Here is a 12,920-nt window from a genome sequence, read left to right on the forward strand (position 1 = left end):
CTATTTATCTTTGTTAAGGGCCTCACTAATGTCCTCTACCCTTTTCTGAAGTCCAGTAATATCTTTATGATTACTACGTTAAATTCTCTATCAGGCATATTACATATTTGTTTCCACTTATCTCACCACTGTGATTTTTGTCTTGTTCTTTCAGAACCAACTTCTTATAATAGTATTTACCATGTTGCATAGTCATTTATCTGTTTACCTCCTACTGCCCAACCCTATAACCCCTGCCCCAACCATCCTGGCAGATCTTTGTTTTTTCTGTGTTTACCCTAGGACATACTTAGAACAGGGCTAGTAGGGACTACTACATTCCTAGTAGGACCTCAACAAATGAATGAATTCTTCTTTGGCCTGCTTCTAAAAACCAAATGCCATGTTATTCACATTTAATATTGGAATGAGCTACTTTTCTTCTTGTAGTTAGTTATGTTTTTGAACTCTTTATAAAGGCATTGTTAGAACTTTGCTCTCTCAATTCTATTAATTTCTTATATACAAAATACTTTTCTGCAGTTCATTTTTCCTTAAAAATTACTTCCAGTCCTGCTGATGAGTCAGTAGCTGAAGTATCAGGAAGTGATTCTTTAAATATCTTTTAAATACCTATAATTACATACACCAAACCCACATATCCTTCTCTGACCCCATACTCGACTTTGGTTCTCCTGATTTTTAATTCAAGGAGGAAAATGTGAAATGACTTGGGGTGGGAATGGCAAAATGCAACTGAAAGTTAATTGCTCTCCTCGCTCAAATTTGCGTAAAACTTAAAGCTAGAAGAAATAATAATAATTACTTAACCTAAATCCCTTTTTTAAAGTAAATGCTTTTTTCCTCCAGGAAACAAGACCAGAAGTCATAAAGGTCCTAAGTTTGCACAGCAAATTAGTGGCTTGTTGATTCCAGGACATGTGTTTTTCTCTTCCATTATACTAACTGCTGATGAAAAATTTGGTGTTAAAGGCCTATCAACTATGCATATGGATCTTTTCAAGCTTCTATTTCCTCATATGTAAAGTAGCGATAATAATAGGAGCTATGTCATGGGTTTGTTTTGAGATTTTTTAATTGAACTGTAATTGACACATGATGTTACATTAGTTTCAGGTGTACAACATAGTACTTCCACAACTCTGTATGTTATGCTATATCCACAAATAGCTACCATCTGTGGCTATACAATGATATTGTGATACCATTGATTTTATTCTTTGTGCTGTACCTTGTATCTCAGTTATTTATTCATTCCAAAACTGGAAGTCTATACTACCCACTCACCTTGAGCCATTTGGCCCATCCCTCAACCACCAGTTTCTTCTCTGATTTATGGATGTTTTGTTTTTGTTTGTTTTTTAGCTTCCACCTATGAGTGAAATCATATGGTATTTGTCCTTCTCTGACTGGCTTATTTCCCTTGGTGTAATACCTTTCTGGATCCATCCATGTTGGTTCAAATGGCAAGATTTAATTCTTTTTTTATATCTGAATATTCTATTGTGTGTGTGTGTATCTATATCTATATAGTGTGTGTGTGTGTGTGTATATATATATATATATATATATATATATTTATCTTCCTTAATTTGGCTATATTGTTGGGGCGCCTGGGTGGCTCAGTGGTTAAGCCGCTGCCTTCGGCTCAGGTCATGATCTCAGGGTCCTGGGATCGAGTCCCGCATCGGGCTCTCTGCTCAGCAGGGAGCCTGCTTCCCTCTCTCTCTCTCTCTCTGCCTGCCTCTCCATCTACTTGTGATTTCTCTCTGTCAAATAAATAAATAAAATCTTTTTTAAAAATTTGGCTATATTGCAGTATTTATAATAGCCAAGATATGGAAGCAATGTCCATGGATAGATGAAGAAAACACACACATACAAATATTATTCAGCTATAAAAAAGAATGAAATCTTGCCATTTGCAACAACAAGGATGCATCTAGAAAGGTATTATGCCATGTGAAATAAGTCAGTCAGAGAAGGACAAATACCATATGATTTCACTAATGTGTGGAATTTAAGAAACAAAAGAAATGAACAAAGGAAAAAGAAACCAATAACAACAACAACAAAACAAAACAAACAAACAAAAAATCAAACCAACACCTACCCCCCACCAAAAGACCAGACTCTTAACTTGGAGAAAAAAACAGATGGTTACCAGAGGAAAGGTAGGTGGAGGAATGGTGAAATAGGTCAAGGGGATTAAAAGTACATGTGCCTTGATGAGCACTGAGTAAAATACAGTATTGTTGAATCATTATATTTTACACCTGAAACTAATATAACTATGTTAACCATACTGGAATTAAAAAAATTTTTTTAAATATTTTATTTATTTATTTGACAGAGAGAGATCACAGGTAGGCAGAGAGGCTGGCAGAGAGAGAGAGAGGGAGGGAAGCACGTTCCCTGCTGAGCAGAGAGTCCAATGTGGGGCTCGATCCCAGGACTGTGAGATCATGACCTGAGCCGAAGGCAGAGGCTTAACCCACTGAGCCACCCAGGTGCCCCTGGAATTAAAATTTTTAAAAATGCTTCAATGAGCATAGCAGTTAATATATCTCTTCAATTTAGTGTTTGTGTTTTCTTTGAGTAAATCTCTAGTAGGGAAATTACTGGATGATATGGTAGGTTGACTTTAAATTTTTTGAGGTAATTCCATGTTGTTTTTCATAGTGGTTGCATTAATTTGCATTCCCACCAACAGTATAAAAGGGTTCCTTTTCTCTACATCCTCACCAATACCTTATTTCTTGACTTTTTGATTCTAGTCATTCTGACATATGTGAGGTGGTATTTCATTGTGGTTTTGATTTGCATTTCTCTGATGATTAGTGATTTTGAGCACCTCTTCATATGTCTGTGGGCCATCTATATGTCTTTTTTGGAAAAATGTCTATTCAGGTCCTCTGCCCATTTTTAATTAGATTGTGTGTGTGTGTGTGTGTTAAGTTCCTAAAATATTTTGGATATTAGCTCCTTAACAGATATATGATTTTTAAGTTTATTCTCCCAGTCAGTGGGTCACCTTTTCCTTTTGTTGATGGTTTCCTTCACTGTGAAAAAGCCTTTGATTTTGGTGTAGTCCCAGTAGTTTATTTTTTTGCTTCCTCTACCAAGGAGACCTATCTAGAAAAACATTGCTAAGGCCAATGTTAAAGAAATTATTGCCTATGTTTTCTTCTAGGAGTTTTATGGTTTTATGTCTCATATTTAGGGCTTTACTCTATTTTGAGTTTGTGTGTGGTATAAAAAGTGGTCCAGTTTCATTCTTTTGTATGTAGCTGTCCAATTTTCCCAGCACTATCAAAGGGACTATTTTTCTCATTGTACATTCTTGCCTCCTTTGTCATAGATTGACCATATAAGCATGGGTTTATTTCTGATTTTTTTATTCTGTTCACATGCCAACTTGTGCTTAGACTTATCCTTAACCTCTTCCCGGGGGACATTAATACTCAAGTCTATCAGTGCCAGGAATGCAGCAGGTATTGTTGGCCATGGTTTTCCAATGAGTGACTGCCTTAGGCTCGCCCCTAGTAAATCATCTTATGGAACCACAGGGCGCTCATGATGTCACAGGATGAATATCTTATGTCAGGATCAGATTTAAAGTCTTTTAGTGAATAGGGCTGTCACTCTCATGTTAACTAAAACTTACTATTAACTTCTTGTTCTTTCCATAGTCCTCTTTTGTAGTTACAATGATCTTCTACCCATTAAGTCCATTAGCATTTTAGGATGACTTATTTGGATTGCATTTTCCTTCAGGACAAAGAAAATATTGGTTTCTGAAAAAATTGATAGTTGAAGTGGGGGGTTCCTGAGACCAGCTGTACATGTTTGTCTAAGGCTGGCCTACAGTTAAATGGCCTTAATAGACATGAATGGCTCTGATAAGGAGGCAGTAATTGGACAACAGAAGGGCTCCTCTGAAGGCATGATCATCGTTTACTGCTTACAGTGGTAAGGGGTATAAAGTAATCAGTAGGACCATGTGCTAAAGATAAACTAAAGGCAATATCCATTCTAGGTTGTGCAAAGATGGCTATAGCTAGGTGTAAACCTAGGGACAAGGAGGGAAGGGGGGAGAAATCAACTGTCTACCTAGCACCTAACATGGCTTAGAGTGACTCTACAAATGTATATAGCATGTTATAACTGACCATCTTGCCAATGAGAAGCTAATCATCCCCCCTATCTAGGAAAGCAGGAGGGTCACATGACACATATCTCCACACTAAGCTACTGCCAGCACCTGTAGGTATGAGCTCCTTATTCATAACATTAAGGTAGTATAACATTTTATCTGCCATGTGACTTGCATAGTCTACCCTTTCCACTGTACTCTCTTCCCTCACCTTGTTTTAAACTCACCCATACCCAATCCCATCTACCCCCCACCCCATATAATTGTCTTCCATCATGAGTTATGGGAACTTCTGGAAATTTGGTTAGAGCCAGTGAAAGTACATGTCAGTTGCTATCTGCTTTTCATAACCAAAGTATCTAAATTCTTTCGTCCTTTCCTAGAAAGGGATGAATGACTGTCTTTTGCTCCTACCCTCTGTACTGTATAAGTACTGATTCTCACAAGCCTGGGTCATATCTGTAGCTACCTTGTCCATAACCAGACCCTCATTGGCTGCCTTTTTTCCCTTTCTGGATAATGTTCTCCCTTCATTCCATGGGAATTCCAGCTTTAGAAGAAGGGACTAAGGAGGAGGCAGGGTACCTTTGGCAAACACTTGGGTGAATATGAGTCATTGTGAGTGTAATGGCCTTTTCATTTGTTATCTGTTTCCATGGTCATAGCTGGGTCTCAGGATGGGAAACAGCCCTCCACACACTGGGTATCATTACATCACTCCTCTTAGTAACCTCTACTGCCTTCCTGTTGCTTGCAGCATAAACAATGTAGTATGGGAGGTATTCTGCATACTAGTTTTGAGCCCATTCTCCTCCTTTTTCTTCACTTTCTCCCAAGACTTCAATCCAGTGCTTACAATGTTTTCTTTTCTCAAGACCCAGTTCAAACATCACCTTCCTTGGGAGCTTCTCAGACTTCACTGATGTGGAGCTGGTTCTCCTTCCTCTGAGATCTCACTGTACTGTATGTTCACCTTCTCACATGGTACTCTAATTACTACTCTATGCATCTGCCATTCCCACCCACCTTGCTCTTGACGATGAGCTTTGCACAGGCTGGTGTGAGTCTTACTCATCTGAGTGTTAGAGCCTGTGTTCAACATCTGGCTCTCAGTAGGTATTCAGACAATATTAACTGAATGAAGGAAAAGGGAAGAGAATGGGTCTTCTATCAATTTATTGAGCAAAACACGGGTATGATAATACAGTGAGGCACTGATCCAGTAAAGAGAACAATGATGTTTTAATGAAACTTCTTTTAAATCTGTGAAGTACATGTGAAGTAAATGCTTTTATTTTTTCCATAGGACAGATTTCCAAACAATGATCACAGTGCTTAGGTTAATAAGATGCTGGACAGATGAGGAGCCAAAGAATGCTATGAGATAACAAAATCTCTCCAACTATGTATCAAATGCAGATTACTGAAACATCAAATGAATGATGTTTAGAATGACATGACTAAAAACAAGACATTACAGTCACCAAGTCCATAAAACTAGAAAAAGTTATATCACAAAAAGACCTTTCATAAGCTATTAAATGAGCATATATGATAGACGAACCAATTTTATATTTGAAGCAGCTTATAGCACCAACACATTGGCAGGACCTGTAGAGTGGGCCACTGGACCGAGGCATCGGAGGGGAGGTTGGGGCAAGTCTCCGCCATCCTCTACTTAAGCCTCCTGTTTTACAGATGGTGAAATGGGGGCCCAGCGAGAGATGAAGTGCCTTGTCTGAAGTCTCAGGACATAGGGACACAGGATTGGCTGGAAAAGGAGCCAAGGCTACCATCCAGGCCACCCAACTTTAGGTTAAGTGCTCTATTTTAGTCTACACATAATTCTATATGTTTCATGTATTTCGTTCCTATTAACAGATCTACCATAAAAGAAATCAATACAATTCATAACACACTCTAGTATTTTATTTTATTGAGAAGGACTGACATATACTATAGTTCATTTCCTGGGCCTCTATAGATCTTCAACTGATAGTTGGGAATAATTAGACGACGCTTATCTTGGTTGTAAACTGGCTGAGAAGGCAGCATCCGAAGCCAAGTTTAGCATATCTTCTACTACCTAAACTGAGCTATGCCTCAAAATTACTAAGTCATTGGTAAAATTTTTTTTTTAATAGTTTAAAATACAAAAACAGTACAGAGAGAAAGCAAGTTGGGTCCTTCCTTTAAAAGATCATTATGGCACTCCGATTTTAATAAGGTAAGGAAAGATAAAACCCTGATTCTTTTTAGAAGAATAAGTAACTACAACCTAGACCTTGTGAATGACCTGGTATAATGCATTTCTATAAAATACTTTGGAGTCATGAACTTTTGTCTAGCATATCTTGCCATGGTCCTGAGGCCTCAATGGATAGACTGATGCACTAATGAACATATAAGAATGAAAAAGAAGATCACTGTTAACAGAAGCAGCATTAAAGACAAAAGTCAATAATGAACACATTTAAATAGCTTCATAGATATGAAGCCAAGAAGTTGCAAGTATATTATGTGATTAAGTGTGCCTTTATAGTGGTAGTTGGAAAAACAACAATGCCAACAACAACACAACACATACTGGGTATTTGTCCATTATAAGCCAGCTACTGAAGAACAGTTTAATTGTAGTTCATAAGTTGAATAGAGCCTGATAAATAAAAGTGACTTCTGCATATCCTATACATAGATTTTCTTACACAGACATCTAGTTGAAAGTCAATCAACATTTAGCTACAATTTTCCCCCACTGGGTCCAGCACCCAAGGATGGGATATCACTTCTCTTGAACATGCCCTACACCTAGTTAGGAAGTTACATGACATTCACACTCCTAGCCTTTATGATATCTGACCAGCAAAAATGAAATCTTCTGGGACCTCGAGTCCATTCCTTACCACTACAAGCACATCGACAAATAGAGAGCAAAACATGTTTTGTTTTCCGTTAGGTAAAAAGGACATAATTTAGTACTAAAGATAAACTATGCTTGCTACTGAAAAGTTGCACATATGCCAAAAAGGTATAATAAAATTTCATAAAAATATTTAACAAACTGCCTCATAAATATTTAAAGAAAAATGTTAAAATCAGAATGAGAATAAGATTAGTATTCTGAAACGATCAGTAGAAAAATATACTTGTTAAAAGGAAAGGCCTCATTCAGTGAAGCATTAAATGTAATGTCTTTTTAGTGTACATTTCAAATTTCACCTTTAGCTCTCCTAAACAGGTGCCTCTAATTTACTTAGAAACAGGCCCTATTGCAAAACCAAGCGGTAGATGACAAGAGGTTAAGGCCAGTGGCATGATTTTCACATGATGTTGGAAAAGTGAGGGCAGTTCCCAATGCTGAACAGATAGGTGCCTGGGGAAATCCCGACTATATTTGAGCAGTTTAAAGACAGCCCTGCATTTGTTCCCCCACAATCAGCTTCATACTCCAAACCCAGACATTTTGATTTTAAAAGGGGCTTGTGTTGCAGAGCAAGATTGTACAGAATGAGGGAAAACCATTGTAGGTAATATCCTGGGGTTGGATCCTTTTTGAAAATAAGCTTTGAAATCCTTCACTAGTAGGTATTTTAATGAACTAAAGATAATTGAGAAGCTCAAAGGCTTGTGTATGGTTTGAGCCCTTAAGTGAGCATTTTTGTTTAAAAAAGGGATCCTTTCTCCTTCTTTGATAAAACTAAAATACTCTGTGGCCACAGGAGATTCTTCCGGGTGCCACTGGCAAGTCCAAGGATGTGAGGGCTCTGCTCATGCCTAGAGGAGTATTAAGAATCTGATGAGCACCTGCTGGAACCCTGAAGCCCCGGTACTGCACCCCCAAATCCAAACCTGCCTGGGGGGTTTGTGGACAAGGTAGGAAACAACACAGCGGCCCAGCAGGTATTTGTAGTGTCTGATACCTTTGGCTTTTGTATGTTTCTTTCCCACCACATTCCACCCACTTGGGGTTGGGGAGGTGATACCACACCTCTGGAAACAGCCATTCGAGCAGGAGAGGAAAGATAATGGACCGGGCATCAAGGAGGAATTCACCAGGGTTGGCTAAGAAAGCAGCTGGCTTTCACACTTTCCTGCTCCTCTTTGGGCGGGGCTTACGTGCACAGTCTCCCTCCGAGCACAAGGGTGGACATTTCCGAGGTTTCTACCTCTAACCCAGAGAACACAAGCCCCAGGGCCACAGCTGCCCAGAGTCCTCCCCCGACCAGCCCCACCCTTCTAGACGTAGGATCACTGAAGCCCAAAAGGCTCCCTTGTGTATATCTCCTTAGAGGGTTTTTAGTTCAGTTTTTAATTGGTACTGTTGATTATAGCTTAAGAGGTCAGCACGATTTCTTCGCTACTCAATTACAGTGGCTACAATCTTTAGGATGGCCTTCACTGTCTGTACAGTAACTACATGAAAAAAAATCTTACCCACCTACATACAGCTCAAGGCAAAGGTATGACTTCTAAAGTTGAGGAACTGAGGGCATGGAGAAAGATTTTACTAAGGAAATAAGCATTGATATGTGTATATACAAAAACATATATACGCAACACACTCCTCACGCAGGTACACTGTACAGTTGGCACAACCCTATTAAGAACATACTAGGATGTAAAGGTTTTAGAACTGAAGTCATTCTTGGCATTTTAATATAGACAGCTACTTAGGTAACTGAAGTCTGGATATAACTGGCTTTTTCGTATGTTTAAAAGGATATAATCGTCTTTTTTTCAATGGCCCAAGCCAATATGACACCATCTTATCAAATGGGAAAAAGGACTGTTATTCTGGATGAAATCAGTAAAAGGTGTTTTAGAGAAAGGGCAACTTGGAAAATAAAGACGTCAGAGTCGATTATTCCAAGTTAGAGTATTTTAGTTATTAGCAGTGGTTACCAAATAAGCTGAAAGTAAATTTCTTCCAAGGAGCTGCTCAAAATTTGCTTTGTTGAGAAGAGGTGAGGAGCCATTTCAGCGTTCCTCTATAAGATGATGCAAGTTTTTTTATCCTTGAAAGGGTTTTCTGAGGTCGGTATCCCTATCAGCAAAGGGTCGCTCCTGGCGTGCTCCTCACAGTAGGACATGAGGTCCGCTGACGCCTTTGAAACCTGCCAGGGGGAAAAAAACCAAAGCAAAGAAACAAAATTTATTTACAAACATTGAGAGTATAACTGAACAGCGAAGCACTGGGCAGAGGACTGTTGGAGTGATATTCTGAGAGCCGGCTTCTCCGAGATTACTTGTGAGTGAGGAAAGGAAAAAGACGGACCAGTCTGGCAGCGCTGGCCTTTTTTCACCAAGTGGTCAGACTCAAAGATCAGACAGAATGACCTCCTGTGTCTCCTGGTGTGAGCACAGATGACCTACCCCCAGCTGGCAGCTTGGAAAATAAAGTATGCCAGTATTTAACAGGAATCGAATCCTCAGCAACTCGGGGTAATTTCTGCAAAATGAGTGGCCTGGATTCTTCAAAAGTGGACTGTGTGGCAGATTATTATTAGATGATCCTGAATGTTACCATTGTACTATGGCTATGTAGAAGAATGCCCTTGGGTCCAGGAGATAGACGGTGAGGGGTTTAAGGGTGAAGAGTCACGAAGTTGCACAGAATGTTCAAGAGGCTTAAAGGATAGGAATTGTGTGGGTGTGTGTGTGTGTAGACAGAAAGAGAAAGCAAATGAGCCAAAATGTTAATAATTGCGAATCTTGGCAAACACTATAGGGGTGTTTGTTGTTATAACTCTTCTATAGGTTAGAAATTTCTCAAAGAGCCAGAGGGGGAAGTATATAGGAATCAAGGCAAGGGTGTATCTTAGTTTGCATTTGAAACAAAACTGGATTGCAGCAAGGTTTAGGAACGGAATTATGGGCCTGGAGCCAATACTCTTGAGAGATAGTCAAGTTCTAGAAGAGCTTCAAGAGTTAAAGACCCAGCCTGGGAAAATAAAAAGAGGGACAAAACCAGAAGGGGACAATTCAGTGCCTTCCTCTGGTGGGAGTTTAAAAAATGCCCTCCCCTGTTCAGAGGCCGGGGTGGGATCTCCCACAGATTCATCAGATCCGTGTCTTTAACGCAAGAAGCACTGGGCAGCTGAGGCCTGTCAAATACAGCCCAGGCAGCCTGCTGTTTTGAGGACAGGTGACTGTCCCCAGGCCCAGAGGAATGTGTCAGGTGACTGCTCCAGTTTCTAGGAAACAGCATTACTCACAACATTCCAGGGCACACACTGCCTCGTCCTCTCTTGGGATTTGGGGTGGGGGAAGACTTTGAAGTCAGGTGACCATATAAATGCCTTCCCATTTCTTCCAGATCTCAACTAAGGCTGGCATTATTCACGCTGGCTGCAGAATGTGTCTGTAAAATAGTCCACATACATTTAAAAAGCAGCATACTCTTAAAAAGAAGAGATCACGTGTGTTGACTAGCTGTGCAATGCTAGCTCACCTGCAATGATAACTCTAGAATGCTTCGTAAATTCCAGAGGGATGACAAGGGTGCGTTCCTTAAGTCCATCTGGACCCCCTGGCCCAAGGCAGAACACCTAGATCGTGGAACTTGACGGGGCTCGGTCAGGGAAGGCGGGTCCTCAGGGGATCCTGTCCTGGGTTTTAGGTTTTTCTGTCCAAACAGAAAGGCTAACTGAGACACTTGGGCTGCCCTGTGCTGAAACTAAAGTCTGTGCCAGGCAGCAATGAGAGTTAAGACTCTGAGGCTCTTTGCTTGCTCTCGGAAATTCCTGCCCCCACCCCAGCTGCATTAAATGGCATTGTCTTCTCTGAAAAGTGGCCTCGCCTTGGGAGAGCAGAGGGGCCTGATTCCACCCAGGCTTCTAACCTTTATTCTCTCGATGGAGGCTTCCATTCTCAACTGTTGCACTGTCCTCCTGGCCTGGGCGATGTTGTTGGTGCTTGCTGTTTTGCTGGACATCTTCAACTATTGTTTCTACCTGAAACCTGAAAAGAACATCAATTGTTGAAGCAGTCCTAAATCTTTCGCTCCTTAGGGGAAAAGGGTGCACCTTCCCACTTCTCACAGGTAGTTACTAAGATGCCCTTCACCGGAGCTCCTACATAGATCTTTCGTTTGCAGTACTAGTCACCTAATCCGTGCACCCTGACACACAGCACAATGGAGGCTTTTCCAGCATTTTCTAAGAGGGAACAAACACTGTTGGTAGTCGGGGGGCCTCCGGCAACGGTGAGCAAATGCAAGCACAGGCCACATTACGCATGCAGTTTAATATTACTGCTATGTACTTTAGTGGAAGGTTCGATTTTATTTCCTTTTGGCTCTCTTACCCAACTATTACACTGATTCAAGTCCTGGCAACCAAAAACAGTGAAGGAGAGTGCCTCTGGAGAACTTTGCACAAAGGGTGCATTTTTAGGTGCTATCGAGGTTTACAATCGTTTGAGGAATGTTAGTTAGGCAGATAAGGAAGTCTTTATTCAAGGAAAAGTGGGAACCTTTCAGCTGAAGGATTCTCACTGGCAGACCCATTGCAAGTGTCCAAGGGGATACATGGAGTGGCCTCCAGCCTGGAATACCAGTCTCTCTTTCCCTCCTTTGCCTCTGTCTGGCCTCCTTCTGGGGGCCGGGCCACTTGCTAATCCCATACCCCCACTCCAGGGTTGTGGGTTGGCTCTCCTCTTTGGCCTGACCCTTGGATCCGAGACTGCCTTTTTCCTTCGTCAGCCCAGCCACCTGGTAAAAACGTAAAGGAAACCTCCTGGACCTTGAGCTTCAACCCGTTTGCTTGTCCAAGGACATATTCCAAAAGGAAGGCTCAGGGGAGAGCACTACCGGGTGCTTCTGCCATATATGGCTAAGTTCTGTCCTGGCAAGGCGGCGACCAGGGGAAAGTGCAGAGCTGGCAGGCCTGGCACCAGTGTGGCCGTTTGATGACTCACAGGAACAGGTGGGCAGTAGGTATGCCTCCTCGTACGCTACAAGGGCTCAGCAAAGTCTCAGGGCACCCTGGCACCGGCAGCAAACCCAGGCTGACTCAACCTTCTGGAGGGGCTGCAGTGGTGCGGTCTATCTGCTGTAAAGGCTTAGGACCAGATAAGGTTGCAAAACAGGCGGCGAGCCCCAGGCTCCATGGAGTCCAAGCTGTGGTCTACCACAGGTGTTCTACCCGAGTTTTACGTCACGAGGAGTGCTCCCCAGGGCTCAGCACCAAGACCCGGGTAGGGCCTTGGTCAGAAGCAGCTTTGGGTCAAATGCACAAATAAAACCGTGCTTTTAGCTGCATTCACAATTCTGATATCCAGCCTCATCGGCATGCTGCACATTCCTGGGTTTGAATCCTTCCTCTGCTGCGTACTGGCTGGGGAAGCTGGGCTGGTTACTCGACCTCTATGAGCCCAAGTTTTCTTCTACATAGTTGAAAGGGAGGAGTGTGTCTGAGGAGTTAATTCGCTGATGCACATGTAGTATTTAGCCAAGGACCAGGGCGCTCCAAAAACAGCAGCTGTTCTTCTATTTATCCTTGGAGGTCTCTTGTGGACCTGTCTCCCTCCCCCCACCTCCCTGCCAGGGTCACTGAGTCCCTGGGATCCTGATGACCGGGCCTAGAGTGGGGGAAAGGGCTAAGGCATCATCCCCTTTTCCAATGCATCCCCAGGCAACTCTGCTGCAGCCCTGCCATGCAGAATGGAAGGGCTAGTGACAGCCACTGAAGCATCGCCTAGAAGAAGGAAGCCCAGCACAGCGGGAAAGAGGGAGGAGGAATCTTAGGGCAGGGTAAGGTGACCC

General features: G+C 41.8%; 1 protein-coding gene across 8 annotated transcripts in view; it reads right to left on the reverse strand.

Moving 5' to 3' along the window:
* Window positions 1-5,315: 5,315 nt before the first annotated feature.
* GNG12 (G protein subunit gamma 12) overlaps window positions 5,316-12,920 on the reverse strand; it is a 131,198-nt gene continuing 123,593 nt past the window's right edge. For 5 of the 8 annotated variants that reach the window (XM_059135261.1, XM_059135262.1, XM_059135259.1 and 2 more), the window contains one exon: window positions 10,998-11,116. In XM_059135261.1, coding sequence (XP_058991244.1) covers window positions 11,093-11,116 — 24 coding nt within the window. In that variant the 3' untranslated portion in view covers window positions 10,998-11,092. Of the gene's footprint in view, window positions 9,271-10,997; window positions 11,117-12,920 lie in introns of those variants that run through there. The other 3 variants (XM_059135266.1, XM_059135267.1, XM_059135265.1) reach the window with 2 other exon arrangements.

This window comes from Mustela lutreola, chromosome 10, assembly GCF_030435805.1.
Source record: "Mustela lutreola isolate mMusLut2 chromosome 10, mMusLut2.pri, whole genome shotgun sequence".
NCBI classification, from domain to species: Eukaryota; Metazoa; Chordata; class Mammalia; order Carnivora; family Mustelidae; genus Mustela; species Mustela lutreola.